This window comes from Lolium perenne, chromosome 2 (assembly GCF_019359855.2).
Source record: "Lolium perenne isolate Kyuss_39 chromosome 2, Kyuss_2.0, whole genome shotgun sequence".
In the NCBI taxonomy this organism is placed as follows: Eukaryota; Viridiplantae; Streptophyta; class Magnoliopsida; order Poales; family Poaceae; genus Lolium; species Lolium perenne.
This window is the reverse complement of record NC_067245.2, coordinates 248490443-248517819: the sequence shown is the minus strand read 5'-3', so window position 1 is coordinate 248517819 and position 27377 is coordinate 248490443. Positions and strand designations below refer to the sequence as shown.

The 27377-nt window shown below is 41.8% G+C and overlaps 1 protein-coding gene across 5 annotated transcripts in view; it reads left to right on the top strand.

Annotated features, from left to right (window-relative positions):
• LOC127335539 (endoribonuclease Dicer homolog 4) overlaps nt 1–22684 on the top strand; it is a 33619-nt gene extending 10935 nt beyond the window's left edge. Inside the window, exons 6-26 of one of the 5 annotated variants that reach the window (XM_071826609.1) lie at nt 7116–7180; nt 7271–7405; nt 7513–7641; nt 8795–8930; nt 9774–9867; nt 10161–10356; nt 11079–11239; nt 11349–11555; nt 11647–11912; nt 11996–12267; nt 12346–12770; nt 14091–14191; nt 15766–15968; nt 16033–16242; nt 17655–18113; nt 18207–18479; nt 19064–19393; nt 20601–20952; nt 21409–21523; nt 21875–21952; nt 22151–22289. In XM_071826609.1, coding sequence (XP_071682710.1) covers nt 7116–7180; nt 7271–7405; nt 7513–7641; nt 8795–8930; nt 9774–9867; nt 10161–10356; nt 11079–11239; nt 11349–11555; nt 11647–11912; nt 11996–12267; nt 12346–12770; nt 14091–14191; nt 15766–15968; nt 16033–16242; nt 17655–18113; nt 18207–18479; nt 19064–19393; nt 20601–20952; nt 21409–21523; nt 21875–21926 — 4181 coding nt within the window. In that variant the 3' untranslated portion in view covers nt 21927–21952; nt 22151–22289. Of the gene's footprint in view, nt 1–6890; nt 6973–7115; nt 7181–7270; nt 7406–7507; nt 7642–8789; nt 8931–9773; nt 9868–10160; nt 10357–11078; nt 11240–11348; nt 11556–11646; nt 11913–11995; nt 12268–12345; nt 12771–14090; nt 14192–15765; nt 15969–16032; nt 16243–17654; nt 18114–18206; nt 18480–19063; nt 19394–20600; nt 20953–21408; nt 21524–21874; nt 21953–22150 lie in introns of those variants that run through there. The other 4 variants (XM_071826610.1, XM_051362215.2, XM_071826608.1 and 1 more) reach the window with 4 other exon arrangements.
• The last annotated feature ends 4693 nt before the right edge of the window (nt 22685–27377 follow it).

The window sequence follows — 27377 nt, the reverse complement described above, 5'->3', positions numbered from 1 at the left end:
TAGTCTCCTAACGCCACTATGATGTGCAAGGTCATTGAGCTCCGCGCACACCCCGAAGCTTGTGAGTCAGCTACTTCATTTTGTTGAACTAAAGAGGGTAGAGGGTACACTGATGTTGGCCCACTTGCATCTATGCCCCCAGAGATGCAAGTTGGTCAACATTAGGGAACACAAAAATTAACTTTTACTAAATGATGTTGTCATGAGAAAAGCTAGTTCATTTTATTGAACTAAAGAGGGTACCCTAGTATTGGCCCACTTGCATCTCTGGCCCCCACCCCACCCCACCAGCGTCAGGTCGACCCAAAGGGACCCAATCCACCACCTGTGCAACTCCGTGGTTGCCTTGATCATGTCGTCACAGAGAGGCACCTCGAAGATCTTGTGGTAGGCCTTGATCGCTTCATGCGAGAACTTCTCATCGTCCTTAGTGAGACCGTTTGCGCACAAATTGCGAAGGGCTCGCTGCTCAGAGCTAAGAGATCCTCCTTGATTGGCAATCCGGTGGCTACACATCGGCTGAAAGTCAAGCTTGAGGAGGCGGCACCTCACATTGTGGGTTTGCAGCAACGCTTCAAAATAGCTCTTTGCTGCTGCCGTAAATTCCCCCAACATGCGAGGGTGATTCATTATCTTTTGTTGTTTCGACATAATTCCCTACCGCGGTATACTGTTTCGTTACCAGAGGAAAGAGGCAAAGTCAACTTAAAACACAAAGAAGAGTAGTCCTGCCAAACCTAAACACATATGAGGAAATGAGGAAAATCTGTCTCCCATCCTTCTGTTCCAAAGTATATGCGGGCAAGTCTCTGTTCATTTACCCTTTCGCCAAGAAGGCCAAGACAAGACATGCGAAAGATATGTGACACGTTGTTGGTTTGTTTGTCATGACCATTGTTTTAGTGCACAACGATGTGGGGGAACCCCCACCTGAAGTAATAGTATTATTGAACAAAAACTAGGTATGTACAAGGAGATTTACAAGATAACTTGTGTCAGACAGGCCGCAACACCTTTCGGCCAATAGGCCACTACTGAGGCGGCGTTAGGTGATGGAGGACAGTAGAGAAAATAAAACATAACTAAACTTTAGTACTGGCTTCTACACACTTCTATATTATTCCACATAAAATAATCCTTTAGTCATATGTATTATAGGGGTTTCTAGAGTGTTCTAGGTATGAGTTGTAAATTATCTCTTTCCTAGCTTTAGTAGTGTTCCCTAGAATGGTCTAGTTGTGAGTAGAGCTAACTTGCGAGGGCTCATGCAGCCTATAAATAGAGGTCCAGCCTCTACATATGTACCTAGGCTATGTACCATCTACCTATCAATAAAGAGAACTTTGTGTTCTTCTTTTAGATCTTGGATTAGATCTTGTGTTGAGAGTTTGAACCAAACTCTTGACAGCCTCCGCCCCTAGAGTGATATCTAGCTTACGCCCCTAGAGCGATATCTAGCGCAGCACGTTGAAGCGGTTCCTTCAACATTTGTGCTCTCCACATTGTAGCAACACGGTGGAGTTGTTCCTCCACAACCTTGTGCTGCTTCATTAGGAGGCGCGAGTTCCAGAGAACCATTCTCCAAACAGTGCCTGGTGAAGACTCCCGTAAAAAAAACCTATGGTTTGCTGCTTTTCCAAAGCACCCGAGAAGGATCAAGATGTGATGGATGGAGTGGTGCGTGCATGCCATGGGCAACACATAAGTGCTGCATACATCGGCGAGAGAGCACATCACTCCGTACCAGAGCCAGCACTTGCCGCACTGGAACAGTTAAATAGGAGATGGAAAAGATCCCCGTCTGCCACCGAGAGAGCAAGCCGTACCAGATCCAGCACCTGTTGCACTGGAACAGTTAAATAGGAGGTGGGAAAGATCCTGTAGACTCTTGGGGAAATTGTGGATGGGTTAGTCACTTGGACCTCCACACCCTCTCATATATATATCTCAACTTAGGCTTACATGTTAACTCATACACTAGAATAGTCCAGACACTACTACTATACTAACACTCCCTAGAATACTCTAGACTTTGCTAATAAACTAACTTAGATTCTAGCACACTACTGGAATATTCTAGACTTTCCTAGGAGACTACTACTAATCTCCAATTCCCCTAGAGCATTCTAGACTCTACTAGAGTATTATTACACTAATCTTAGATTCCAACACTCCCCCTCAAGATGGGCGATGAATATCTATCATTCCCATCTTGTTACATGCCAACAAACATTCCTTACTACCTAATCCTTTGGTTAGACAATCTGCTATTTGTTCTCTAGAGGTTACATGGCTTAACTTCAAGGTTCCTTCGTCAAGCTGTTCTTTAATGAAGAATCGATCTATTTCCACATGCTTTGTTCGGTCATGCTGAACGGGATTGTTAGCAATGTTTATTGCTGACTTGTTGTCGCACCAAAGATTCAATGGCCCTCTCCGCAGTAGCTTCAATTCTGATAGGAGGCCTTTCATCCATAACATCTCGCACAAACACACCGCCATTGCTCTATACTCGCTTCAGCTTGATCTTGAGACCACATGCTGCTTCTTGCTCCTCCAAGATACCAAGTTTCCTCCTACGAAGACACAAAAGCCTGATGTTGACCTTCTGTCATCAAGGCAACTTGCCCAATCAGCGTCACAATATCCTTCCACACTCAAGTGCCCATTGGCCTTGAACCATAGACCTTTTCCAGGACTTCCTTTCAGATAGCGTAAAATTCTATAAGCTGCCTCTAGATGTCCACTTCTTGGGTCATGCATCTAGCGGCTCACCACACTCACGGCATAAGATATATCAGGTCTCGTATGACATAAATAGATAAGTCGACCAACAAGCCGTTGGTAGCGCTCTCTATTAACTGGATCTCCTGACTGAGCACATAGCTGGTGATTTTGCTCAATAGGAGTTGAAGCAGGCCGACACCCAAGCATACCAGTCTCATTGAGTAGATCCAACACATATTTCCGTTGAGAGATAACTATTCCTTTAGGAGATCTCGCAATCTCAATACCCAAGAAATACTTGAGTTGTCCTAGATCCTTAACCTCAAATTCTCTGCTCAATCTCATCTTGATAGGCTTATTTCATCATTATCGTCTCCAAGTGATAACAATGTCATCCACATAAACCGCAAGGATGGTAATACGACGCCCTTTGAATGCCTATAGAACACGGTATGATCCCTATTACATTGCTTGTAACCCATATTGCGCATGGCTCTCCCAACCTATCAAACCATGCCCTTGGTGACTGCTTGAGACCATACAAAGACTTCTTCAATCTGCACACCTTCCCCTGGGTGTTGGAGTTACTAAAGCTAGGTGGAATGTCCATATAAACTTCTTCCCGGAGATCTCCATGCAAGAAAGCATTCTTGACATCCAGCTGTTGCAAGGGCCAACCAAAGTTAGCAGCACAAGAAATAAGAGTTCTTATAGTACTCATCTTTGCAACAGGCGCAAAGGTCTCGTCATAGTCAATCCCATATGTTTGACTGTAACCCCTTGCCACCAACCTTGCCTTGTATCGTTCTATTTTCCCTTCTGGGGATTGCTTCACGGAATACACCCATTTGCAAGTAACTGGACGTTTTCCAGCTGGAAGAGTAACAAGATCCCATGTATTGTTCTTCTCAAGAGCTTTCATTTCCTCCAACATGGCCTCGTACCACTTTGGGTCTTGTTTTGCTTCTTTCCAATCTCTTGGGATCACCACAGATTGCAATGATGCGATGAAGGCCCTGTAGTTCGTAGATAGAGATGCATATGATACATAATTAGCAATGTCATGCTCCTCCTGGTACCAATTTGGAGGTTTTCTAGCTGCAGCTCGGGTTCCTTTTCTTAAGGCAATGGGCAAGTCCATTGAATCCCTTGTAATAGATGGACCTGCGTCATCAGACAATTCATCAGTTTCAACACCTGTTGGAGCATGTTGCTCCCCCTGCACCTGTGTGTCACTTGTCGTGGGAGCCTGTTGTTGCACATGTTGCTCCCCCTGCACCTGTGTGTCACTTGTCGTGGGAACCTGTTGTTGCTGCTGCTCATGCTGCGATTTTCTCCGTGTATACACTTTCAAGTTCTCTTCCTCGTTTGGCTTTCTCCATCTCTCTTCACTTGTAGGAGATGGAATTGAACCAACAACAACTCTGGATGGTTCATGTTCCTTTGTCCTCAAAAGTTCACTCTCCCCCTCTCGACTAGCTTCGATTGTGCTAGGAGAGTCAAAGTCAAACAACGAGCTGAGGTCCGTCTTCTCTCCATAGAACGGCTCAGTCTCTCTAAATGTCATATCCATGCTAACAAATGTTCTCCGCTCACTAGGGCTCCAACACTTGTAGCCCTTTTGTCCAGATGGGTATCCAATGAAGATGCACTTCACAGCACGAGGATCCAATTTTCCCACCGAAGGTCTATGGTCTCTAACAAAGCAAGTACACCCAAACACCTTTGGCGGAACGATGAACTCATTTTGGCCATAGATCATTTCATATGGAGTCTTCATCCCAAGCACTCTTGAGGGCATCCGGTTGATGAGATAAGTAGCAGTCATAACCGCTTCACTCCACAAGAATTTGGGCACATTCATGGTAAACATAAGTGATCGAGCCACCTCTAGCAGATGACGATTCTTCCTTTCAGCTACTCCATTCTGTGGAGAAGTATCAGGACATTAAGTTTGATGAAGTATTCCTTTTTGGGAAAGAAAATTGCCAAATTCATTGTTCACATACTCCGTCCCATTATCTGTCCTGATAATTTGAATACTAGCGTTGAAGCGATTTTGGACATATGCATAGAAGTCCTTGAAGCATGTAAGCACCTCACTTTTATGTTTTCAAGATATATCCAAGTCATTCGGGAGTAGCAATCAATGAAGGTGACAAAATACTTCATCCCGCTAACGTAGACCACCGGGGAAGTCCATACATCGAGTGAATCGGTACAAAGGGCAACGTGCTCCATGTCCCACGACTCACATATGATGTCCTGGTGTGTTTTCCAAACTCACATGCATCGCACACAAGTTTTTCTTTGTCCACCTTCTTCATTTCTTCAGGGAATATCTTACTCATAGTATCAAAGGACATATGGCCCAATCGACAATGTTGGAGTATCAACCTTGCCTCATCATCATTGGTAACCTTGCCTCATCATCATTGGTAACAACTGTGAGAGCAGTGCACAACGCTTCATCGGTTTCCCTTCTATCCAAGTACCACAATCCCTTATGTCTCACACCTATCCCAAGCCTCCTTCCAGTCTTCCTCTCTTCAATTATACAATTATATCGATCGGCAATTATTCGACAATCAATATCATCAACCAAAGAGCTCATAGACACCAAACTCACCGGAAACGATGGAGCATATAATACCGAAGACAATGTAATGGACGGAGTGCATTTCACTGTGCCGACCCCTTTCACAGGTTGATAAGTTCCATCGGCTGTTTGGATTGTCTCTTTATGCATGGGTGGATGTGGAGCATATGATGCAATCTCACTCCACTTACCCATGACATGTGCTGATGCTCCCGAATCCAGAATCCAATTTGAACAAGTTCCATTTAATGCAGGAGCCTGACTTGAGATTGCTTCTTCTGTTTGTGCAAGATTCACACAATTTTGTTTTTCCACTTTGTTTTGGAATTTCTGCACTCTCCCTTGATTGTCTCAACTTCTCAATCTCCTTGAGCAATTGAGTCATTTTCTCAAGTAGCTTCTCAATTGTTTGATTCTCCCCCATTGATCAATATTGCTGAAAATCACCAACAAACCAGCTTATGTGCTTCTTCTCTTCTCTGCTATATTTGACCTACTCTTGCAGATCTCTCGACCCCTCTGGATCTTTCTTCTGGCTGCACACGCAGCTTAGGTCTCTCCTCTGTCCTCTACTCGCACACGCAGAAATCAGCACCTTTGCTTCTCCCTCTTCACTGCAAGCCACAAGCAGCTGCACCTCACCCAGCTGCTCCCTTCACCACCACACCGAACTTTGCAAGATTCACCACCACTCCGAACGCTGCAGACGGTTGGCTCCGCACCTCTGCAGCAGCTCACATCAACACTTCTACCTGGGCAGCACTCCACTCCTCTGCCCGTCTGTTGTATTTCCCCTGGATTTTGCGGAACTCCACCTTACTCCACCGAATCACCACAGGCAGCCCGTAGCACACACCATCACTGCCTCTAGCTCTGATACCATGTAGACTCTTGGGGAAATTGTGGATGGGTTAGTCACTTGGACCTTCACACCCTCTCATATATATAGCTCAACTTAGGCTTACATGTTAACTCATACACTAGAATAGTCCAGACACTACTACTATACTAACACTCCCTAGAATACTCTAGACTTTGCTAATAAACTAACTTAGATTCTAGCACACTACTATTCTAGACTTTCCTAGGAGACTACTACTAATCTCCAATTCCCCTAGAGCATTCTAGACTCTACTAGAGTACTATTACACTAATCTTAGATTCCAACAGATCCTCATCTACCGCAGCACATAAAGTGCAGCAGGACGAACCAATCCACCCTCGCCTGAAGAGGAAGCTGCGTGTGCACATGTTGCCATGGCGTGAGCTGCAGAAGTTTCTTCGGAGAAAAGCAGTCCCAGTTTTTTTTTTTGCATGGGAAAAGCAATCCCAGTTGATGTTGCCAAGGTAGGTCAATGCTGCAGTGATGGAGAATGGGGTAGGCCGCAGAGGCAGTGTAGTGCACGCTGCTGGGCACGACACACTTTTTGGTGTTGCCAGCCATGAGACGGGTGGACAAAGGTATATGTTGCGCAATTGGGCCAGTGTAGCATCAACCGCAGAGGTAAGGCAAGATTGAAGTGCTAGGTTGAGGGAACCCTAACGGTTGCCATCGGAGATTTTTTTAGATTAATATAAAATGGCACAACTGTTATCAAGGATCTCAGAAAATGGTTGGATCAACACTGCACAACTTGAAATATTCGGTTCGTCTCAGTTTTGCTTACTGTATGTTCTTCCTCTACTGCTCTAGTATCAGATTTGGCTATAGTTGTTCCATCTTCTGAGCACATGTAAGTTTGTTTTTACCATTTGCGTTCGTATAAGTGTCTTATGTTTTCTATGACAGGTGGATCTAATAAGCTTAATTACACCAAATGTCTCAACAGTCTCGAGGAATTACTGCATGCAAAGGTACGGACTACTAGTTTCCCTTTAAGATCTGCTGGTGTTAGGAATGTTGTTTATCGACATTTGGCTCAAAACTTCTCTCATGATGGATAGGTCTGTTCGGTTGATAATACAGAACTGGAAGGTGTGATTGCTTTTCCTGATATGGAGGTGTACACGTATAGCCCACTTACTCAGTGTAACCTTACTGTAACTTACAACAAAGAACTTGATCGCTCGAAGCTTCAGGTGAAGTTTTGTTCTGCTATACGGAGGATTATTATTGTTCGAATTGACAGAAGCTTATGTTTTCTGTTCTTTGTCCCTCTTTTGTTATTTGTATGAGTTTGAAACAGAGTGAAGGCATACTACGGGAGAGCCTAAATGATTTCAAGAATTCTCAGAAGAAACTAAAGTCTCTATTGAGGTTGCATGAAAATTTAGTTTTCTGTTTGCAAGAACTTGGCTCATTTGGAGCTCTACAAGTAAGTTGGCACTGTTATAGGATGCTCTTCCTTCTGGTGTTCTTATGAAAACGTATTGCAGAATAGAAAATGAGACTCCCTCCGGTCCATATTAAGTGTCTCTAATTTAGTACAACTATGTACTAAATCAGTGACACTATGGATTGGAGGGAGTACTATTTTTGATAAACATTCCTACCTGTGATTCATAGGCGATGTTCTCTTAGTTCGTAAGAATGCTCCAAATGGACTTTCGTGATGCTCTGTTCAAGTGGTTCATACATGGTGTTGTCGACTCTACCCGTGGTTTGCAATAAATGTTTTGGTTGGTTCTTGTGTTGTTTTAGCAATAAATGGGGAGCGTTCCATCATTCATGTGAAATCTTTACTTTGATGACATGTCAATCGGTGGCGGCAGTCTTTTCGCCTTCTCTTCCTGACATGGGGGTCACAAAATTTCACAAAACAGACATGCCTTTACTGTGACCTCAGTAGTTTCCCTTCTCATCCTCTGAGTCCAAATTCAAAAGTTCAAGTCTACCCAAGGTGCTGCTCACATTCAATGACTCTGAATCCTGCCGAAGATGAAGCTCAGCTGAGAAATGAGACGAGGCCAAGGGTGTTGCATAGAGAACGATGACACTGGTTTGACATGCTGAGGCAATCCCATTAGTTGATTCATACCAACACATGGGTAATTAGCTAGCATTCAATTAATTCAAGAGAGTTACTCCATTACTTTATAGTTAATGTTCCACTAATTCGAGGTAAATATTATCTTGATGATAAAAATTGCATGTGTATTGTATGGAATAATAAAAAATCAGTGGTAGAATAAATGATCCGTAGAACAACGAAATAATAAAGCCGCTATGAAAATAAATCCAATAAATTTTACCTGAGGAACACGATGTATCAAGTGGACTGTGGATCAAATATTCAGTATAAAATTCTGTTCTCTGGGCTTTTGGGTCCTGGCATCAAATTTGGAGCTGTAGACGCCACAGGCCTTTGTTTGTATCTAGCTGTCACAGTTGACAGTGCTATGTTCTTGTTTGTTTTCTTCTTTGTTGTACGAGAAGAGATGTTGGGTTTCTTTTCTTGCCTTGGACTATACTCTTTTACGAGAACATTACACATATGTTACTCTCTATTTTGTTTGATTCTAGTGCAGGCTGCAAGGACTTTTCTGTCAATTGATGGTGATGATTTGGTGCAAAAGGAGGTCGACACGACCGACAGTTCTACCAGATTTAAGAATCAGTACCTAAACAAAGCAATTTCTATTCTGAGTAGCAACATATTGAATGGTGAGTTGTTTTGCAAGTTCACATTGGTATGCTCATTTTAGTATTTTAACAACAAATGATCCTGGTTAGGCTGGATTGATATCCTGTGTGTAATGCTGTTCAGTGTTCACTATTTGAATCATAATTTGATACGACTGATAGATCTTAGAGAGAGTACTGCCCTTAAAACAGTACTGTAGTAAAATAATTTGGAGAGCATACTGGAGTTGTCAATACCTGGACTTCTCCTGTTGCCTACCATTACTGGATCTTGGCTCTTTCAAACGTTTTGAGATGGTGGTGGATTGAGATTTGCGCTTGTGGAGGTGTTTGGACTGCATATATGTGGCACTTAGAATCGAAAGATCAATATTTGTGAAAATAACTCTCAATTTATATTTCTAAGAGTAACCTCCATCCATTGACAAGCAGTTCATAGGCAGGTTGAAATCAGCTGTCGAATCCTCTCTATCCTTGCAAAGAAAAGGCTTATCTTGTTGACATTTGGATGTAGCAAAACCATGGGGTCTTCAATGGTGCAAGGACCAACATTGCTGCGTTTAGGCACGACATGTGCATAGGAAGCTCTGTGGCCTTGTGGGTGTAATGACGTATCAGTAGGCTTAGACATAAATATGTTAGATCTATGAATGCATCGGTTTTGTTTCTTTGTGCGCAAAAGCAGACCGGATTTTCTGGTAGAAAACCAGAGCTTGGGACCGCCTCCAGTTTCCTTTATACCGGTTGGTACTGGAGTCACTGAGGTTATGTACCTTTAGATACGGCTTCCGGTTGGAAATTGTGTCAGCTTGAATGCATTTTTTTGACTAGCAATGCGTGAATCTAATAAGAGGTGCTTTCTAGGTACCCATGATGATTCATTTGATCTAGAGACGCTAGAAGAACCTTTCTTCTCGAATAAATTTGTGGCTCTTATTAATGTCCTCTCAGGATACAGGTGAGCATAGTCACCAGTGGTACTATCTTTTTTCGTAACATTCTTTCTGCTTTAGGATTTGCATGGACACAAAAACGTCTGTACTTAATTTAGGGTGTAACAAAATCTTTGTTACTTATTGGGTTGCGGTAATTCCTTCACACCGGGCTGCTGTTTCCGTGTGAAAAAAAAGAGAGAAGAGATCCAACTGAAAACCACAATTCAAACATCTTAATTATAACCTCTTGAGAATAAGTTTCAATATTTGCCTCTTCTCATCATCATGATTATGTTGCTTTGCTTTCTTCAATAAGCAGGATAGAGGAAAACATGAAGTGCATAGTTTTCGTGAAAAGAATAACAGTCGCAAGAGCAATAGCACGCGTCCTCCAATACTTGAAATGCCTTGATTTTTGGAAATGTGAGTTCCTCGTGGGATGCCACTCGGGACTAAAGAACATGTCAAGGCACAAGATGGATGCTATTGTTGAAAAGTTTTCTTCTGGTGAGGTATAATAATTAGGCATGGATACCTTCTACACGATTTCTTACGAAGCCAATACAAAGTCTTCTTTGATATCTATTTTAAACATATCAAAGCTTTCATTTCTTGATCTGCCTCTTCTTTAATAGGAAGTTAACATTTTTGTGTGACTGTAATTTAAGCATACCTGGGTGGATAATTATACCCAGGTGGCTTGTACTGATCTTGTTTGTTGTCCAGGTAGATTTTGTTTTCTTTCAAATTAATGCACCTAATAATGAATATAGCTGGTTGGCATACAAAATCAGGGGCCAGCATATTCAGACTCTGATACACCAGCTGAGTCAGCAGTTTTAGCGAACTGTTGGGGAACACTAGCACAGAAGTATAAGCTTCCAGAACGATGTTAGTCAGCTCCGATGCTGCACCAGCTGAGTGAGCAGGCACTTACCATGTACAATGATTGACACTGGACGGACAGAAGGATTGGTCCTTGGTTTCTACAGTTTTATTAGATTACTGATAGTAATGCCATAGGACTTTAGTAGGTCGCTGTGACTTCAAACTGGGTTCAATCCTGGATCGGCATTGTGCAGCATAGGGCTTGTCTTTGATTTATACTTTCCCTGAGTTAGTAATGTATGTAGTAAATTAATTGTGACAGACTAATTTAGACTAATTTTGGCTGTATACTTCTATATCTATTTTTTTTCTTGCATCACAATTCCTTTGCTTTTGCTGTTTGCAGGTGAATCTTTTGATTGCTACTAGCGTAGGTGAAGAGGGTCTTGACATTCAGACTTGTTGCCTCGTTGTGCGGTTTGATCTTCCAGAAACTGTAGCTAGTTTTATCCAGTCCAGGGGACGAGCCCGGATGACTAAATCTAAATATGTTGTTCTTCTGGAGAGGTGATTTTTTTCCCCATTACATAGATTGGCAATTGGTGTTAATAAAGAGTCAGATGGATTTTAGTCCTTGATTTTGGTCCACGTTCTTATTCATTCTGATACATACCAGGGGAAATCATTCTCAAGAAAAATTGCTTAATGACTATATTGATGGTGAGATCATCATGAATGGAGAGATAGACTTCAGAACTTCGAATGATATGTTTGAGTACCTTGAGGAGAACACATATCAAGTGAATAACACAGGTGCTTCCATTAGCACAGCTTGCAGTGTATCTCTACTACATCGCTACTGCTACAACCTTCCCAAGGATATGTATGTAAGGAGGCTGTTGTGTTCGTCAACCCTTTGATACCCATGCTTTGTACATCAGTGCTTATACTAATGCAACTCCAACTTCTTGAAGGTATTTTAATCCTTCCCCAGCGTTCATCTACATTGATGACACTGAGGGAATAATCTGTCGAATAATTCTCCCACCAAATGCTGCTTTTCGTCAAGTGGATGGCCAATCGTTTCAATCAAAAGATGAAGCTAAGAGAGATGCATGCTTAAAAGCATGCATGAAACTTCATGAATTGGGTGCTTTGACAGATTTTCTTTTGCCTGGTTCAGGTTCAAGAAAGAACAAGGTATCAACAACAAATGGTTCAACAAACAATAAACATGAAGGTATGGTTCACTCACATGTTCTTATAATGCCACAACGCTAGTGATTTGGCTCAAGCCGCTCAACTATTGTTTCGATATTTCAGATGATCTAAGGGAAGAGCTTCATGAGATGTTAACTCCCACAGTTCTGAAACCTTCAAAATGCAAACTGGACTGTCTGTTGAACTTGCATTTCTACTATGTTCAATTTATTCCCATACCAGCAGATAGAAACTATCGGATATTTGGTCTTTTTGTGATCAATCCCCTTCCTACAGAAGCTGAAAAGTTGGAGGTTGATTTGCATCTTGCTCGTGGCAGGATTGTTAAAGCAGGAATGAGGCATTTAGGAACGATCTCATTTAACGAAGAACAGGCATCATCTCGCTCATTGTTTCATACGTTAACACATTATCTTTTCATGAATGTCGTCTAAAATGTTGCTTTTTTTCAGATGATGCTTGCACGCAATTTCCAAGAAATGTTTCTGAAGATTCTTCTTGACAGATCTGAGTTCACTGTATCTCATGTTATGTTGGGCAATGATGAAACGTTACAGATTAATTCATCGTTTTACCTACTGCTTCCAATCAAGCAGGAATTATATGGTGATATATTTATGATTGACTGGCCAACAATTGAGCGCTGTTTATCGTCACCGATTTTTAAAAATCCAACTGGTGCGTCTATGAATGGAGCATATTTACCAGATGAGTCTTTAAGGCTTCTTGATAATATCTACAATAAAACGGATGTCGTTGGAAGTTTAATCTTTGCTCCTCATAATAAGACATTTTTTGTCATTGATGACATTCTGGATGAACTAAATGCTAGAAGTGAGTACAGCAGTGCAACTTATGAAGAACATTACAAGGAAAGGTAAGAAGCAGAAATATTATTTGCACCCCTTCTCGGCTTACAGTTATATTTACATTGCTACCGCGATTGTCACTAGGGCATATGTAACTACACAACCAGGCTTAAGATAGGCTATCTTAAGCTTGGCCGTGTATCTACTTAATGTGATAAAATTTCATTTGTAGTGTGGTAATGTGTATATAATTAATGTTACGAAAAGTAGGCCATATAAGTAAAGACGTAATATCACTGGAGCGACCCAGTAGAAATCCGTGCAAGAAGCTGTAATGACCTTTTTTCCAAGAAAGCATGTCACTTTATGTATTGGATTGTTATGCTTTACATTTACAAGTATTCTATGTGATAGTGTATAATATGGAACTGAAATATGCTGTCCCGAGATTGTTGTGAATACTAGCACCTAGAACAATATAACATGATTTACCTCAGAAAATGAAACCAACATAACAACCGGTATTTATCAAGTTTGTAGTGTTTTGGCACTCCATATTTGTACTAGACTACTAGCTAAATACCCACGCGTTGCGCGGAAAGAAAATAAATTATCAGCATGCTGCTTCGGAAAAAAAACATATGTAAAGAGATTTCAAGATGTTACACCACCATGTGTATGCCTGTAAATGCTCTGCATGTTTTTCCTCTAAAATAAACCTTCCTTTTGTTCGTTGTTTCCGAACTTTCCTGATTGCTCCTTTCCTTCCCAAACAGAAACCGAAACTTATCTTTTTTTCATTTCATTACAATCGACAGAATTTCCTTTCTTGTCTTCCTTCACGTGGGTAAATGGGATGAGTTTTTTTTTTGCGGGGAGGAGTGGTGTGTGGGAGGTGGGATCAGTTAGTGGGGCAGACTAGATCCAACGTATGTTGGGGTGATCATGGGGAGGGATTGGGCCAATACTTGCTTTGTGATCCCCCCTTGCCTTCTACAGTGGGATCAAGGATTGACAGTCTGTTTCGATCAAGACATGCTACACCTGGAGGGATCAGGCCAGAAGCGCTCCATCTCTACATATGCCAGCGCCTCAGTAGTCAGTAGTAAGCATGCTTGGCACCGAGTCATACCAGACAGCTGTAGCGCCTGAGGGTGGACCACTATGGTCCCATGCTGCTGCCCAGCATGCACCCGTACATTCATCTGCTCTGAAGGCTGCCATCAGGTGGTGGTAGAGATGAGCAAACTGATCCCAGTCTCCCCTGACAGCCTTTTCTCTGTTAAAAAATCTGCTTTTGTTAATAATGTTTTTCAAAGAAAGGTTGTGACATTTCTGTTTAACTGCTTTATTAATGTTTTAATGAATTTATGTACTGTTCATGTCAGGTTTCATATCAATCTATCCCATCCTGAACAGCCACTTCTGCACGCTAAGCAGCTCTTCAACCTGCATAATTTGCTTCATGACCGACTACGGGAGACCACAGGTTACAATTATTATTCCTTTAGAACAGCATCTTTATATACTGTTTTATGATGATTCGGACTCCTCTTTATGAAAACATCGCTATGGTACCAAGTATTAAAATAGCTCAAGTGCTCAAATTTATTTATGGTGAGGAATTTTTGTGATGGCCGCCTGCATTTTTTTTATAGAACATGCAGGCAATCATTTACGCATCTTCTAATTTATAAAAGACATAACTTCCCGCAAAAAAAAATAGAAGACATAACTACAAGACTTTGGGCCATGTGAAAGTATAACTACAACCCCCAAAAAACAAGACAGCCATTCACAACACAGATCTCTATTCTACAACCTCATGGCGGCTATACAACCGGTGGTGGTAGGCCTGATGGCTGACGCCAATGCTCCGCTTCTGCCTTGACGCTGTCAGCAACCGCAAGCATATCATTTCTCACCCTTAGTCTCTTACTTTCTCCAAATCAATCTCATGGCTAGGTGACAATTGAGAGAGCCTAGGTTGTTGCGCTTATCGTGGGAAAATCAACCCGATCGCATGGCTAATGTGGCCATTGAACATGAGCCAAGGTCTTTGCACTTATCCTTGAGAGATCCTCTGTGCTTCGCCTGCTGCCATTCTCCCAAGGAACCATTCTGGTCGGGTGCAGGGTGAGATGCCACAACTGCCTCAACCAGTAGTAGGCTGACTGCGCATGATTCTGTAGGTTGGAGGACCAGTGCCAAAGATCTTATCCTCCAGGGCCGGAGCAACTAGCATGAACCAGTGACTTGACCACATACTCCATAGGCTCGCATACCCTATCCCAGGTCACAAGGTAGCGTCCCTCATCATATCCTCTATCCCCTTTCAGATGAAAGCTCTATTGCATTTGTCAATTGGCTTGATCAGCCAAGCCAGGATCACAATTTGACAACATATGGTAGATGGCAAAGGAGAAGGTAAGGACCAGCCGACTACCCCAAAGAGAAAGCATGCGAATTTTCCAGCTTGTGAAGGAGAGGCTGCAAATCTTGCTTGCACAGCTTCCTGATTAACAAGTGCATACCCAAATAGTTGGAGGGGAAGTCTATTACAACACATGAATATTCCGACGACGAAAGCTGGATCTGCTCCCCGGAGCAGCCGATGGGGGTGAGTCCGCATTTTCTCACACCCGCGCAGACTTGATGCCCTGTTAGAGGGGCAATTGTATTATTGTAGGATTCTACTTTGTATTGGGATTCTTATAACCACGTTCATCTTTTCCAAGTTCCTCTTTGAAGGGTATAGAAACAATGCCACATCATCAGTCTAGAGCGAGATGGGGTGCTGAATGCCAGCATGGGAATAGGATAAAGAAGTCTGTGGTCATCTGCTTTGTGGATAAGGGGATTGAGCACCTCCATTGCAAGAATAAATAATGGAGGGGAGCCCCTATGAAGTTTGGCCTTTTTTTTCTTTTCTGGCCATTTTAAAAAGAAGTTCACTTCATAAGCCATTGGTGAATCCTATTTGGAATTTATTGCTCTGTCATGATTCTGTAAATGGTCCTGATCAGGGTATTACCTTTCTGATTTGCTGTTTCTGTTTTCAAGGACGTGAATTGATGGAGCACTTCGTGGAGTTGCCTCCAGAGCTATGCACCATGAAGATAATTGGGTTTTCAAAGGACATGTGTAGTTCTCTATCCTTATTACCATCCTTGATGTGTCGGTTGGAGAATCTGCTGGTAGCTATTGAGTTGAAGGAGGCCATGTTGTCTTCATTCTCAGAGGCTTCTCAAATCAGTGCTTCTGGTGTAAGTTATGCAATCTTCATTGAATTTGCCTATCCATGTCGCAAATAATTTTGATCTATTTCAGATACTTGAAGCACTTACCACTGAAAGGTGTTTGGAGAGGATCTCCTTGGAGCGCTTTGAAGTCCTAGGTGATGCTTTTTTGAAGTACATAGTTGGACGTCACAACTTTATTTCGTATGAAGGACTTGATGAAGGGCAATTGACCAGCAGACGTTCTGCTGTAGTGAATAATTCAAATTTATATGATTTATCAATCAGAAGAAATTTGCAGGTTAGACAATGTTTTCAGTGATCCCAATATCTGTCCAAAATGCTCCTCTTCTGCTGATGTTATGCCTTAATTTCTGTGATCATGACCCGAACATGTAGGGAGGAACTAGATCAGCACTATGGGTAAAGACAAGAAATAATCCTTCTAACACGTTACTTGATTGATTAATCAATAATCATTACCTGAGGGTTTGTATAGTACCTAACTCTATCTCTTCTTCAGCACTCTTGGCTGGATATAACTCTTTTTTTTGTTGAGAAAACGCAAAAAGCCTTTGCGTTTCATTTCATTGAATAGAAGGGAGGAAATAGTTTGTTGTTGGGAGCGATGTGAGTCCTTGTGCGGCAGATGGTGATCGGCGGCAACGCGAATCTACTCGCAGGACGAACCACAGGCGAGCTCAACCTTGGCGAGGGGTTTTGGAGCTGGGCCGTGACCTGGGCCGCATCGATAGCGACGGGCTCCTGTGCCGTGGGCTGCACCTCCGATAGGGTCTTGAAACCCTAGTACACCCTGTCGCTAGGGTCTCTAGAGTCTAGACCCTAGTACATTTCATTTTAAATTTAAAAAGGGTTAATCTGGGACTAGTGTATGGGATGTATGGGGCGCATCATCTATGCCAGCACCAGCACTTCCCAACAATTCTACACCAGTTCCTGCCGAAGCCCTTTCACCTGCCGATTCTTAGGCACAACGGGTGTGAGGTACGTTGACCTTGGCAGTCCTGGAGCTGAAACGTCCCTCAAGGCATCTGGCAACGGCGGTGACTCTGCCCTGTTGCTCTGAGACCCGTTGCCTCGCCATTCTTTTTTTTTTCTAGAAAACATTTCATTGAAAAGATAGAGGTTGTTACACGCCTCCTAAGAGGTTTACATGGAACAGTTGTTACAGGAACTGAATTTAGTGCACATCCCATGTTGTGGGCAAGACATCCCTGAGCCCCTTTGCACCTGCCGTGGCCCATGATCTTGCCTTGCAATTCTTGGCTGGAGGCAAGGCTTGGCGGGGCCTAATATCATTACGCACCTCCTTACAAAGTTGTAGTCGCTTGGTTTGGTGAGGACGGTTGTGTGTGTGTCCCTCCCTCTGGAGGTTGTACCCCCGATGCCTTCTTCCTGTTCAATGAAATGAAACGCGAAATCTCTTGTGTTTTCTTGAAAAACTATCTTGCCTATCCATAATTATGATGCCTGTGGAAAGTTCTGCTTGTCCTTATGATATACTTAAGTACATCCTCATATTTAAAAAATGTTTAGCTGCTTTTAGCATTTTAGTAGAGTTTTGTAACTCTTGTTTCTGTTACATTTTTTTCGCCACATAAGATAATGAGTGATGTTCCCTGTCAAGTATCTGCCATGAATTCTAGAGTGTAACAGAAAGTAGTTTTTTTTTGCGTGTGTATGTCAACTTAGGTATACATACGGGACCAACACTTTGAACCGACACAGTTCATTGCACTAGGAAGGCCTTGTAAAGTTGTTTGCAATGCTGACACAGAAGTGAGTATACACCCGAAGAATATGAACCCAGATAGACAAGAAAACTGCAACTTGAGGTGTACAAAGTCGCATCATTGGTTGCACAGGAAGACGATTGCGGATGTTGTTGAATCACTTGTGGGAGCATTTCTTGTTGAAGGTGGATTCAAAGCTGCATTTGCATTCCTTCACTGGGTGGGAATAGATGTTGATTTTGAAGATTCATCATTCTATAGAGTATTAGATGAAAGCTCCATCAATTTATCTCTCATGGACCACACCAATGTTGCTGAGCTTGAAGAGTTAATTGGTTACAATTTCAAATTTAAGGGTTTAATTCTCGAAGCATTTGTGCATCCTTCATTCAATAAACATTCTGGAGGATGCTATCAGGTCAGAGTTCTTTTTTCTTGTGTCATCATTAGTGAATTGATGTGATTATCAACAATTTTCTCACCTGACTATGTTCTTTTTCTGTTTGATCAGAAACTGGAGTTTCTTGGAGATGCTGTTTTAGAATATTTGATTACCTCATACCTCTACTCAAGTTACCCTGATCTAACACCTGGTCAAATAACAGATTTAAAATCATTAGCTGTCAATAATTATTCTCTTGCATATGTTGCAGTCCAGAAATGTATCCATAAGTATCTTATAAAGGATTCAAATTATCTTTCGGCTGCTGTGAATAAGTTTGAGAATTACATTAAACTTCCAAATTCAGAGAAAGACTTTGTAGAAGAACCAGCATGTCCGAAGGTATTGTTGTTTTCCTTGTAACTTTTGCATCTCTTTTGATAACCTGTCTTCAGCGCAGAGGAAGAACAAGGACTTATGGTTACTGCTAAAACGTACTCCCTCCGTTGCATAATTTTTGTCATGGTTTTAGTTCAAAGACAAGAATTATGGAATGGAGGGAGTAGGTATTATTAAAGTATGAGATCGGATAGTAGGGTTCAATCCTAACTCTTACGAAAACAAAATAAATGTTAATGTTATCGATAATTGAACTAAAATCATGACAAGAATTATGGAACGGAGGGAGTAGGTATTATTGAAGTATGAGATGGGATAATAGGGTTCAATCCCAACTCTTACGAAAACAAAATAAATGGTAATGTTATCAATAATTTTAAATATCTTAGAATCATAGATTATTTAAGTACTACGTTCATACGATTTTCATGTGTAACTAGTTAATACATTTAATATATTTGATTTCTGTGTGGCGCATCTAAAATTTGGTAATAAGTGATTTTTCTTATAGAATTTCCTTGGCAATCGCATATGACATACAGTAACATTTTTGTTTATGGTCAAAAGCTTACATCCTCTTACTGCAGGTTCTTGGTGATATTGTCGAATCTTGTGTTGCTGCAGTTCTTTTAGATTCAGGATTCAACCTGACCTATGTTTGGAAGCTAGTGCTTATACTTCTAAAGCCAGTGTTGAGCTTCTCTGACATGCACATGAATCCTATGAGAGAAATTCGAGAACTTTGTCAATGTCATGAACTTAAGTTAGGCCTACCCAAACCTATGAAGGCCGATGGAGAGTACCATGTCAAAGTGGAAGTTGTCATAAACAGTGAGGTGATAAGTTGTGCCGCAGCAAACCAGAATTCAAAAGTCGCTAGAAAGTTGGCTGCGCAAGAAGCACTTTGTAAACTGAAGGTATGTTTTGGTTCCTTCGCCTTCTATTTTTTAAATTGCTACAGTATTCTTTTTTCGAGAAAACGCAAAGGACTCTTTGCGTTTCATTTCATTGAAAAGATAGGGGGAAACGAGTTTACAAACCTCCTAAGAGGTGGATTGCTACAGTATTCTGAAGTAGCAGTCATTCCAGGTGGGTGCAAAAAATCACCTTCTGTAGTGATGGTCTATTTTTGGTTTCTTCGACTTTTGTTGTGTCTCGGTGCATTGATACTAAAGGATGATATGTAAAATCCCAAGAAGGGTCGCACCTGAAATTACAACGGCACACCCTCAAGTGCTAGACACTGCAATGCCCATCGCTCCTGCTTTCGCCCACACCGGGCAGCAGTCCTGACCATGTTGAATAGGCTATGTTGCACCGTGAAAAATGAACATGTTGCGCTTCTTCAAGATCCACCAAGCCGTGAGTATGATCACAAAAGAGATGCCCTTCCTCACGGTGTGAGGGTGGAGTGGATGGTCTGCTACTCTGCTGCCACCAACCCACGGGTTTACCATGACAACCCCACGACATTGACAAGGTAGAAGAGGATGGTGATCGGGAGCAACAATGGTGTAACTAGGGTCAGGTGGGAAATCAGGATTTATACAATGTAGTAGAGGAAATAATATTGTGTGTGTGGATTAAGTGCTGGCCATAACCTTATATGGATATAACCAGTGTCTTGTTTTGTTGTCTCCGACACGCATTTATGACTCTTTTTGATGAGCACACATTAAAGTGTGTGTCATTGTGTATTAGAAGAGCATGGTCTGAAAGTACAACCAACAATAGGTGGATACACTCGGAATCTTATAGGTAATCGGATTTTTATTTACATTGAATCAGACCGTAATAGATATGTTCCCTCATCAAACTTGTGATCTTTAGTCCGATTCATCCTTCTTGAGGAACATTACTCGGCTCACAAACGTTGTTTCTTGTCATATTTTATTCCATCTAGTTGGTCTATGTGATTTGTGTCTTGTGAAAACTTGTTATGTTATATTATTTACACATTTATCTTGTGTAATTGAATATGTAACTTCACTTGCTATAGTACTAACTACTTTTTTCTGACAAATTGGATAATCATTTTGTTATGTTGGGGTAATTTGAATGATCATGTGTCTTGAAGGCCAAAACCAACTTACTGTTTGTGTGAATTCTTGTGTATACCTGCAGAAATATGGATACACACATAAAAACAAGTCACTGGAAGAGATTTTGCATGATGCTAGGAAGAAAGAACCAGAACTACTAGGCTATAATGAAGAGCCATTGAAAGTTGAGGCTGACATATGTGAAGAAATTAAGAGTCTACAGATAAGTAGAGAAAGAGATGCAAACATATCTTTTCAAAATACAGAAGTTCCGATTGGTGAGATTTTAAAACCCTCCAACCAAAGAACAGCAGGAGATACCAAGTTTTTCAAGGATGATATCAATAACGGAGGGAATAATCAGCTCAAGGTTGCTATGCACAATGACTGTCGACCCAAGGGAACTCAGAAAACCAGTAAAAAGGAGTATCATGGTAATGCTAAATCTCATAAGATTAGTTTTTCTATGCACTGTTATGCTCTCCAGGTTGATTGAAGCATGCAAGCTGTGGACTTGGACTTCTTACACATTTAAATTGTGAAACGAGCCATTTGTTTTGTCTTTTAACCATGATTATATTTTACATTGTCTTGAAGGTAGGAAGTGTCTGGTACTTCTCAAGCATGAAGTTCGCAGTATTTTTTGGTGTAAATTAGTGTTGAAACATTCTACAAGAAATTTTTACATACAAAGAAGCAATTGCATATTTCATCCAACAGTTTGTTGTGCATTCAATTTGATTATTGTGTGGGTATATGGAGTTTCTTTTTTAATTGAGTTCTCTAAAAGTTGCAGGATATACAACTAACAACTGTGTTCTTTTATTCACATTTCACTTTTCGTTCTAATTTTGAAGGTAGTGTTGTAACACTTTTAATCACCTTTGTAGGTGATATGGTACATAAAACATCAAGGTCGTTCCTTTTTGAATTATGTGCTGCAAATTATTGGAACCCCCCTGAATTTGAGTTGTGCAAAGAAGAAGGGCCAAGCCACCTTCCAAAGTAAGCTCACCTACTTACTGAAGGAGAACAGAGATTAACTCACATGAATTACAAATTACAATGAATTTTAACCTCCTTGCATGGTTCCCTTTCTTTGCAGAGTTTAGTGTAAAATATATGCTTCTTATCCATCATTATTTATGTCTATATCTAAGTTCTTTGTTGTTGGTATATTATCCTGGTACGGAGAGTGGCATTGTCAATTTTGCACCTAGTTGTGCGCCTACATTACTAGTTTGTAGATACTGTAGTACTCTAAAAGGGATGATTGAGCAGAAAGCTATGCACAAACTCCATTGCTAAGCTCAAGGTTTGTGTAAGGAATATCAAGCATTTGATTGGCTTATGCAGAGTGCTTGGTGGTAAGGACCATCTTACCCACTTGCTTGCTCCCATGGCCTAGGCTAAGCATGGAGAAGTTTTTCTTAAGTAAGCATGCTGTAGCATTCCAAACTCCGGATGGCAAACGTTTCAATATTATTTGTTAATATCTGTCTTGTTTAGGCCCTCAATTATAATTCTGGAAAGGTGTTGTATTTACTTTGCATTGGTATTTATGCGGTGTTCTGGTATTACAAAAGCTGTTATCTATTTTACACTGATAACTTCATGCGTGAATTCACGCAGGTTCACTTACAAGGTTACTGTTCAGATCAAGGGACCCTCGGAGACACTTTTGGAGTGCTACAGCGATGCTAAACTACAGAAGAAGGCCGCCCAAGAGCATGCCGCACAGGGGGCTCTGTGGTATCTCAAGCAAGATGGGTACCTACCAAAAGATGAAATCCGTGTCTAAAAACATCTCTGGGCATCGTGGCCAAGTTGCCAAATACAATACCCCATGATTCGATCTGCAATGCTCGATAGGATGTGTTGATAAATGTACAGTCCATGTATATGGTATGAACGATATGATTTGTTAGTTATTATTCATGCTCTGCCAATTCGAAAGATGCAAGAAGTAAAGTAGCTACGAGGCAGAAATGCCAAACAAATAGCAATAGCGGTTAGGCAGCGAGCACTCACCAGACAATTGCTCTAGCTGTAGCAAATATGACGATAGAAAGGTTCATTTTATCTTTGTTACGCGAGTGGTGTAAAAGCTAACCATGTACAAGGAGGTGCACTTTGATGAACTCATAAAAATGCTAATTTGTGCAATCCTTTTGGGATCTTTAATTAATTTTTGCCATTATGTAAGTGTTACATTTTATTTTTCAATTTCTCTAGGAGGAATATGCAGTTGACAACCTTGAATGACTGAACAATTGGTGAGGTTTTTTTAACAAAAAAAAGTTGGATCGTGTATGACGCACATGGAAATGGACAGAAGTAAACCTAGTAAAATGCATGAATAGTACAGGAACTTGTAAGCACGGATCAAATTAGTCACTGTACAATTGGAATACCAAGTTACGGTCATTAAAGCTGTTGTGGGTGTTTTGGGTGTTGTATTTGTTAACTTGGCCGTGTTACTTTGCAAAAAAAAAAAAAAAATCCTCTCAGTCGTGCCTTCTTTGGTTGCATTTCCATCACAATCTACCTGTGTTCCCCCACCTCAGCCTTCCCAGCAGGCAGATGGCGTTGCGGTGGCCACAACACGTAGGGCCTCATGGAGAGATAAGACCATCATGAATTTCTCCTCTCTCTCCTCTATCCTTTGGCTTGCTCCAACTTGTCCTCTAGTCCTCCCATGTTGTGCTCCACAAGCTCTCGAACTCGCCGCCTCCGCTGCCCTAGCTTGTCGTCACTTCGTCCACCATGTGTCCTTCCGGTCGTCTACGGAGCACCGCCCTAGTTGCCCTCTACCTCCTGGCCCAAGTAATCGAGCCTAGGCGTCCCCAATCGTCACCAACATGGTCGTCTTCCTCGATGATGGTCACCATCAATTCACCACCGTCTGATATCCTCCATCCTCGCTGAGGCTCCCAACACGTCTAGGGTGAGCTCGCTTTGCGGCTGACCCGTTGAGACGCCCTCGGTGGTTGGCCCTCGTCGTCACGGGCCATGTCCTCTTCGTTGCTATCCACTGGGCAGCAGGGGTGGTGGGGGAGGGTGTTGGGTCGGGTTGGGGTAGGGTGGAGCGAGACACCCTGGATGAGCTGGCCGCACGAGACGCTTGGAGGCTGCCGACAGGGAACCCACCTGCCAACCTGGAGTTGTCTGCAAGCTTGGAGGCTGTCGGCATGGAGACGACACCCACATCGATGGTCTAGCTTGGTCGCCATCGTAGATAGGTGGCAACACTATACGGTCGACGACGATGAGTTCTTGCAGTGGCAAGATCCGGTCACGTCATCCAAGGTGCTCCGGTGATAGCTAGAAGATGAGATCACCGGAGATGAGATGCCATAGGAGTTAGGCAAGAGAGAGGAGGAAGGAGAGAGGAATATTGTTCTAGTCAACCACATTTTTGCAAATAACCCCCTCATGCACATGTGTCCTCTTTAACTTAACTGTTTTCTTCAATGTTAAATGGGTCCCTTTTTTGGTCACGTCGATAGATACACATCAGATCCTGAGAAAATGCCCGCAGCGTCTTTAATGACTGTAACTTGTTATTCCAAATGTAACGTGACTAATTTAATCTGTGCTTACAAGTTCATGACTATTGATGCATTGAACTCAGTAAAACATGACAAAAGTTAATACGGGTTCGCAACACTTCAAATTTTTGACATGATACATGCGATATCTACCTATGATAATACCTATAGGGTTATATAGAAAGTCATTTGGCTCCCGAGCATCAATCACTAGTAAAGAATAGGCTACCGCTCGCCGTGCTGATTTTGTTTACCAGTCGCATGTGCGGGCCCGCTAGTAGTACCTCACCAGTGGTATGGGTCAAGGTGGGCGAAAAAACCAATGACCGAAGACCGAAATCGAAAAGACCGAGACCGAACCTGAAAAGACCGAGACCAAAATGACAGATAAAGAAATTGGGTAGAAAATTTTATAGACGGAATTTAGTTTGGTCAATTCGGTTATTTATTCCAAGTGACCAAATAGACCGAATTGACCGAATTTTACGTGAGGTTGTCAAAATCTTTATAATTGTGTGATGTGCGCGAGATGTGGTATTCTTGAACGTTGATCAAACTTTTGTAGGATTTTTAAATTTTTGTTTAGATTTTTCAATGTTTACTTTGCCAACTCATAATAATATATGCAATAAAAAAGTCCAAAATACATCTAAAATGTTGCCAAATTTTTGCTAAATAATGTCTAATATTTGTGTTGACAACATTGACCATGATGTTCGGTCATGACCGAACCCGAACCCGAATTATTGGGTACCCGAATGTGTCAGGTAGTAAAATGAGGAAATATATTTCGGTTTTCTTTTTTTTCTATGACCGAATTCTAAATAGACCGAAATACAAAAACCGAATTGTCGGTCATGACTGAATGTTTAATGTCAGTGTTTATGTGGCACACTTTTCTTGGGTAACTCAACAAGGAAAATGTATAGTATGCTCTTTCCCTTTTACATGGAAGGTGAAAGTGCATGAAGCTCCATGTGTGGTTTTGGTAATTAATAACAATCCCTATAGACTAATGTTTGCATTGAGTTATATTTGTAGGATTTGTCCATAGGCAATGTTTGAACCATATGTTGGCTTTAAGGTTGCAATAAGAATAAATTGATGAAAGATATCAAGTGTCAAGTATGTCTTGAAGATGAAGATGAAGTGAGCCTTCAAGTTACTTCAAAACATCAACATGATGAAGAATGAAGAAATGAAGTGCAAGTTCAAGACAAGCCATCTAGAAGAGATCATTTGCTTGAATCTTGTCATCCATATGGTGATCATGGATATGTGAAGATGTGTCGAACAAGAAGCTCTCCCATAGTGGAGTATGGGGGAGCAATTCACATGACTTCATCAAGCAAGCACAATCAAGAAAGGCATTCCATCTTGTTACGGTCAAGACCGTCATCATCAAGCTCAGGTGGAATGCGCAAGATTAAGGTTTGCTCTTGATAGGTTTTCTTTCTCACCGGTCTCATGGTGTAGTTGGAGACCGGTTTATAGTTTAGTTGACGTACTATCAAGAGGGCTCTCGAGTGAGTAACTCGATCGTATCATTCGGAGAGAGCTCAAACCTTTGCATCCTTGCATCATCTTTCTTGGTTTTTATTTGGATCTTATCCATGTGATGGTTTAGAGCTTGTGCTTATTCTAATGATAAGCTCTAGTTCATCGAGAATGTTTTTTGCACGAGAAACTTGTTGCATTTTCAAGGTTGGAGGTTTTACCGGTATGTCCTTTTTAGATAGGTCAAAACTTTCATCATTCATTTCTATCCTCCCTTGTTGGACTATGATGGTTCCTTGCATGATCTTGTAGATCTTGTTCCTAGCTTCAAAACAAGCTCAAAATCATCAAAATCGGAGTCCGGATGCTAAAGTTATGCCCGTTTCAGTTTGTTGTTTCTGCCAGTTTTCGAGGGGGCGGATATTCCGGCCCAAGTTTGGGGCGGATTATCCGGCCCAAACGAAATATCCAGGCCCCATCCAGGGGCATGTTTTTCTGGTCCTTAGCCGTTTTTCGGGGGCCGTATTTTTGCAAATATCCGGCCCCGGATAATCCGGCCTGAGCATACCCAAACGGTCATATTTCGATGGGAGGGATATTTAAGCACCCATTCTTCCTCCTTGCGCTGCCACCTCCTTCCCCATTTGCTCTCCACCATTGTTGACCTTGAGAGCTTTCCATATCCCTCTACTCCTCCTATGCTTCTTGAATCTTTTTGAGGGAAAGGGAAGATGAGATCTAGATCTACATTTCTACCAATCAAATCCCTCTCTTTGTGAGGGAAATCCACTAGATCTAGATCTTGGAGAAATTTGGTGTTCCTCCTCTTATTTGTTCTTCCTCTCTTATTCCCCCAATAGCTTTTGTAGCTTTGTTGGAATTTGAGAGAGAAGGACTTGAGCATCTTTGTGGTGTTCTTGCCATTGCATTTGGTGCATCGGTTTGACTTCTCCGCGGTGATACGTGGAGGTGAAAGTTCGTGAGATATTCTCTTCGGGAGCTTGTTCCCGGAGCTTGTCCTCTTGGGTCTTTGGACCCTAGATGGCTTAGTGGTCTTTGTGGTATTCTTGGGGACTCCAATTAAGTTGTGGAGATTCTTCAAGGGCAAGGCCTTTGTGGCGTCTTTGTGGTGTTCTTGGGGACTCCAATTAAGTTGTGGAGATTCTTCAAGGGCAAGGCCTTTGTGGCATCTTTGTGGTGTTTTTGGGGACTCCAATTAAGTTGTGGAGATTCTTCAAGGGCAAGGCCTTAGTGGCAATTTATTGGGAGCCTCCAATTAAGTTGTGGAGATAGCCCCAAGCTTTGTGCGGGTTCGGTGACCTCCCTAAGGTTCCATAGTGGATCGAGGACATCCCTTTTGGTGGGAATTCTCAAGGAGAATACGGTGGCCCTCGTGCATTTGGAGTGACTTGTCCTCCATACCGCTCCAACGGAGAGTAGCACTCGCAAGAGTGTGAACTTCGGGATACATCGTTGTCTCCGCGTCACTTCGGTTATTCCTATACCCGAGCTCTTTACTTATGCACTTTACTTTGTGATAGCCATCGTGCTTGAAGTTATATATCTTGCTATCACCTAGTTGCTTATATTTCTTAGCATAAGTTGTTGGTGCACATAGGTGAACCATAGTATATAGGCTTTGGGCTTGACCAAGTAAACGCTAGTTTTATTCCGCATTTGTTAAGCCCATCTCGTAAAAGTTTTAAACTGCCTATTCACCCCCCTCTAGGCGACATCCGTTTCTTTTCAGAAGGTGACCTTGCTTCCATTGCAATTTATCGCAGCCCCTACAATATTTAAAAAAGGTCTAC